The sequence below is a fragment of the Cavia porcellus genome, unplaced genomic scaffold (assembly GCF_034190915.1).
Source record: "Cavia porcellus strain 051 isolate PalLab524CR breed Dunkin Hartley unplaced genomic scaffold, mCavPor4.1 scaffold_16, whole genome shotgun sequence".
NCBI lineage: Eukaryota > Metazoa > Chordata > Mammalia > Rodentia > Caviidae > Cavia > Cavia porcellus.
In genome coordinates this window covers 45,280,297-45,286,296 of record NW_026947499.1, presented here as the reverse complement: position 1 = coordinate 45,286,296, position 6,000 = coordinate 45,280,297, and the positions used below count along the sequence as shown (strand labels likewise).

Below are 6,000 nucleotides of genomic sequence, written 5' to 3'. Positions count from 1 at the left end.
GCTGATGGAATCCATCAAAAAAGCTCTACCTTCCAAGAAAAAGTCTGAGTGTTTGAGTAGTAACAGTTGGGAGTAACAGCTATCAGGGACTGCTGGAAATAGGAGCAAGGGAACAGGACAGTTTCAGTTGGATAAGAAGAATAAGATTTGAAATCTATTGCACAGTAAGATGACAATAGTCAATAATACCGCTTATTTCAAAATAGCTAAGCAAATATATTTCCAATGTGTCATCACTAAAATATGTGAGGTGTAGAACGTTAATTATTTTGATTTAATCACTCTACATTAAATACATATATCAAAACATCCTGCTGTGTTCCATACCATATATAATTAATATGAGTGAAAGTCAGCATTCTGCAATTTTTTTAACATATATCCAATGCCAAACACCAAGTTTGCACCATTTTAGAATTTATTATAATACAAACAAGTCCAAACACAATATATTATCTAATTAAGAAAATATGAACATTTACTGTTTTTCTATGGTGACCTTATATTCCATCGTTTGAGTGGGAATAGCTAATATTAAAGTCTTTTATTCACTTTAGGTGAGCTCCTCCTGCTGGAATAGTGGGCACCAACTGTGCAAAGTAATCTTTCCCAGTGCAGGTGTTTGCAAAATGGAAGTTCATGCCTTCCCATGGTCTGTCCTTTATCATTTGTCTGTCATCCTCCTCTTTTCCTTCCCCATGAGACGTTTCTGTCTTAGAGTTGTTTAGTAACAAGACATAGCATGTACACATGTAGCATCATAGCAATATCCAACCAAAGCATCCAGCAAGAGAGATGCTAACTAACAGTCTTTGCAACAGGCATCACAAAAACCTGGGTGAAGGCAACGGCTTGGATGTTCTCCATAGCAGCTTTTAACATGACAGGCTTCAAAATTCAAGGCTTTGTTTTCAAAACTGGCCTGAAAGAAAAGGCTTCCAGAGGTCTTAAAGGGAAAAAACCCTTTTCATTATTGTCCATGATTATTCTCATAAATAAATAAATTAAGAAATACTTAGATGATTTAAAATAATTTTAACAGATGTATGTCAGCTAAACCCTATGGGCATTCATATGCATTTTCAACAGAAGACAGCAGCTTATCAGAGTGCTTTCAAGATTCAGAAGTTTTAAAATATCATTTAGCAAAATAGAGCCAGAAGGAAAAAGAGATCATGACACTACTTGATAGAACTACTACAGTTAAGGGGAGTAATAAATGAATGTCTGAGGCAAACACTCCCAGTGCACACCCAATTCTTAAAAGCCAACCATTTATTTTATGTACAATCAAAAGTATGAAACAGAGAGCATTAAGATTCACAGGCTTATTTTCCTTCATAATGTATGTCCTCAAAAAAGAATTGCTGAACCTTGATAGATATTGCACACTAACTCATTCATGTATAGCTCACACTAGTGTTATTCGGAGCTATGTGTTTTAAAAATAAATAAATAGATAGATAAATAAATAAGTATATGTATACATATTCAGGTAGGTAGCCTTTGGTCAATGTTCATTCTTAAGGGGGTGTGGTGGAATCACGCCATACACACAGTTAATGAGCACACATACAACTACACATGCTTGGCAAAATAAGAGACCAAGGGAAATGCAGTTTAAGGGGTATAGAGGACTCTGCTTGTCCTTTCCCTCGACAAGCATGTGGACTAGGGAGCAATTAGACTGGAAGGGGGAATCTCTGGCCCTTAGTTGAACAACTTCTGTGCTCTTCATTTAGTGGGAGCATCTTGCTATACCAGGATGATCCTGATGTTCTCAGCCATATTAGAATCATACAATGTTGTCCTTAAACAGGAGCCCAGTGAGTCTTGTCTTCAGCAAAAGAACCAGAAGCCTGTTCCACTGTCGGAGACAAATTTAGTTATCTATAGTAAGTCTCCAATGTGACTTTTTACTAAGGACTTTGCACAGATAACTTTGGCTCTGCCAGTGTTTTTCTTTTGCACTGACTTTAGAATCTAACCTTCTACTGCACTCATTTAAAACAAATAGGACTTAGGATCATCAGGACTAACAGGGCTCAGAATTATATTGAGTTAGCATGGGCAGAAGTTTAGGGTATGTGCTGCCCTGAGGTCTTTTTTACCCAACGCATTTATTGCAAACTCCCATAAAAAGAATAAGGCCATACCTTCCAATTTAGGGACAAAATGCACTAAAAATCAAGTTTAAGGAAACAAGTGTTCCAGGGGGGTTGTCTACTTTTTATTTGACCACTAAATATAACATGCAAACCCCAAATCAGATTGGAAAATTTCTTCCCATACAGGATTGAGTCTAAATACTGAGATTCTGGGAGAGCAGTTTTAAAAATGCAAAATAAGAGAAACTCCAGCATGGACTTTCCTTTCAAAACACATCACTGGACACAAGCAGGAGTCTCAGAGAATCAAATATGCACATGTGCATACAAAATGAGTGAAAATTTCCAGGGAAGTGCTATGCACTATGGGCAAGAATGGAGAATACATCCTTTCATACCCAGAGAGCTAGTGTTCCTGACCCTTGAATATCACGTTAAGTTAGGAAGTCACTTCAAATAAAACAAAGGGCTTCAGCAAGCAAGGAGGCCAGGCTGGCGAGTCTACACATAAAAGGCTTCTCTAGGAAGCTGTGTGGTGTCACAACCAGAAGTGATTTTGAAAATTGCCGACACAGATGGGTTGAAACAATGGCAAGAGTGGGCTTGTTTTTTTGTTTTTCTGGGCTCAAGAATTCCTCCTTTTCCCCCTGTACACCAGACAGGGTCTTTGTTTTGGAGGAAATAGTTAAAATCTACACAATTATGGCAAATAGAAAACCACATTTTAGACCTAAGGGTCATACTTATATTGGTACAGTGCCTTCCGGCAGAAGCTCTGGCCAAAGTTTGGGTGAGATTCAATACTCCCTTTTCCCCATCATTCATTCTGCAGCCAGGGGTGCCAGGGCTACCTCAAGGCCACAACTCCTACTAGGACAAAGGGCACCTTGGAAAAATCTGTGATAAGTCAGCATTGTTAGTTGCTGGAAATGGCACAGGGAAGCAACAGATTACCTCAGCTCTTGGAAGAAGAGTGTGGCTTCAGCTGTGTGCTACTGTGACATGGTGTGTCACATAAATGAGAAGTTCCCAGTCACTGTGGATGGTCCTGTGCTAAGTCACAGACTATTTTTCTATGGGGTGTTCTGACTGGTCACAGGATGATGACACTTATGACCTCCAATAGCATCTTTGAACTGCAGGAAATTTTACTGTCAACATGATTTTGTGAAAAGGAATACACAAGTAAAACATGATTCATGCTTTCCTTTCTTCTCTTCCGTTCTTTGTCATCTACCAGTCTGAGAGTTGCTCAATCTGTGGAGACAGGAAATGAGGTGAGCACTCTTAAGAAGAGCTATTCAGCCACAGGATGGGATGCTCTCCCATCTGGAAATGAATAACACAGAGGCACTAGGTGCCCAACACACGAGGTCACGGGGATACCTTTATAGGTTTTCCATTTTTGTCATATTGGTACACCAGCATCTTGATACAGTGTGAGTTTGCTGGCGAGATCCAGGGGCTACTTGTTATGGAAAAGTTGTGATTGGTGTAGAACTGCACAGGCTGCTTCTGGCACTTGAAGAAGGCCTTGAGTGTGGCAGCAGCCATGGTGCGGAACCGCTTACTGATGAAACAGTAGAGGAAGAAGTTGATGGCTGTGTTCAGAAGGGCCAGCATGTTGGCGATGTCAGACATAATGTGCACCAGCCAGCGGTTCTGGATGGGTGCCCCGTAGAGGTGATAGAGGATCATGATGATGCGGGGCGCCCAAAGGGTGGCGAAAATGGAGGTGATAGTGAACAATATGGCAGTGGTTTTGCCTGTGGAGTAGCCCCGGAGACGAAAATTGCTCTTCCTCCTAAGCTTGTACACAATGATGGAATTCAAGATGAAGAAGATGGAACAGGGCACCAGATACACTGTGAAGCAGTGGACCCAGATCAGGACATGATGCAGAGAGGTGCTGATGTAGTCTTCAGTCCAGATGTTGGGCCACCAGTAGTAGGGTATGCTGGTCAGGAAGCAGGTGATGTAAACACTGACAATGACCTTGCGGGTACGGGCTGGGTAAGAGACCGTGTGGTATTTGAGAGGGTGACAGACAGCAATATACCTGTCAATAGTTAAGGGGACCGTAATCCAAATGGAGGTGTGGATGGATGAGAACTCCAGCACCTCTATGATCTTGTCAGGAACCGGAGGCATCTGCACGTTCAGGATGAAATCTTCCAGTAGGAAGTCCACAAACACAATGAAAAACAGGACCAAGATGTCAGCAGCAGCAAGTGCCAAGAGATAGTTGTAGGAGGACTTCTGTCTTCTAGCCACCAGCTGAGAGAGGATGATCACTGTCAAGATATTTGCTGTAGAAGAGAAGAGAACTGGGTTAATCTTTGCAACAAAGAGGGCTTAGTTATTGAAGTGAAGGTTCTTTGGGCATATGTTTCTGAGGACTTCTGTGGAAGTCAAAGGATGTTTTTGAGAGATAATCTCTACATTCCAGATCAGACTTCATAATTTTGTTTTATTTACTTTTAACACTGAGTACATTTATTAGAAAAGAAGAAAGTTATGAAATATTCTCATAGCTTTCCTTAAGAAATTAGAAATAAAAGACAGAATAAAACCAAAAAAGAAAAAAATAATAAAGTTCAGAAAACACAATACCTTATCAAAATGCCAATATCATTTTTCACAAAAATTAATATTTTGATTCTTACATTTCTGTAGAAATACAAAAAACTCAGAATAGTCTAAACAACTTTGATAAAGGAACAAAGTCAGAGCTCCAACCCTCCCAATCCCATGACTTATCACAAAGTTACACCAATCATGACAATGGCATTGATAGACAAGATAGACAAACCACCAAGGTACCAATATGAATTCCCAAAATAGATACCCACATAACAGACAATTGATTTCTGGAAAAGGTACAAAAAATTAAGTGGAGAAAAGATTATACCTTCAATAAATACACTGGAACAACTGGATATCCACATACAAAAAACCCAAACTTTATAGCACATCAAAAATTTCTTAAGACATCCAAAAGTCAACTCAAAATGGCTCACAGTGTGTTACAGTAAAGGCAGGTATGATCTGAGTTGTTGCTTTGGCTGAGGTCATTCTCTCTGGGACAAAAAGATTGGGACAAGGTGTAGGAAAGGAAAGCAGAACCTATAGAGATATTCAGTGAAGGGAAGCATTGAATTTGCTGCTGAACAGGCCATGTGGATGACGAAGGAAGACATTATGCTTTTTTTTGTAAAACTATCTTTAAATATACATACACATGTGCATGTTTTTCTTTCAGCTTGTCACACTAATGAAACAACATGATGTTTACACATGCATGTCTTATTTCACTAATAAGTATGTTCTCAAGGTCCATCTATTTCCCTATAAATATATTCAGTTTATCATTCTTTATGGCTGAACAGTATTCCAGCATTCCACATCTTTTTATCCATTCCTCAGTCAATGGGCATTCAGGTTGTTTGCAAAATATGGCTATTATAAACTGTGCTGCTATAAATGTGGGTGCACATATATCGCTGTGGTATGATATTTTTAATTCTTTTGGGAAGATACCCAGAAGGGGAATAGCTAGGTCAAATGGGATCTCTAATCCTAGTTTTTTGAAGAATCTCCGTACTGATTTCCACAGTGGTTGCACCAGTATGCATTCTCACCAACAGTGGAGAAGGGTTATTTTCTCCTATAGCCCCTCCAGCATTTGTTATTGGTTGATTTCTTAATACTAGCCATTCTTTTTAGGGTGAGGGGAAATCTCAGTGTTGTTTCAATTTGCACCTCTCAGGTGACCAGTGCTGTTGAACATTTTTTTTCACATATTTATTTGCAGTTTGTACTTCTTCATCTGAGAAGTTTGTGTTCATCTCAGGTGCCTATTTTTGGATTGAGTCTTTAAATCTAGGAGGGG

General features: G+C 39.5%; 1 protein-coding gene across 1 annotated transcript in view; it reads right to left on the bottom strand.

Annotated features, from left to right (window-relative positions):
- Positions 1–410: 410 nt before the first annotated feature.
- Gpr139 (G protein-coupled receptor 139) overlaps positions 411–6,000 on the bottom strand; it is a 51,099-nt gene continuing 45,509 nt past the window's right edge. The window contains exon 2 of the mRNA XM_003477775.3: positions 411–4,417. Coding sequence (XP_003477823.1) covers positions 3,483–4,417 — 935 coding nt within the window. The 3' untranslated portion in view covers positions 411–3,482. The remainder of the gene's footprint in view (positions 4,418–6,000) is intronic.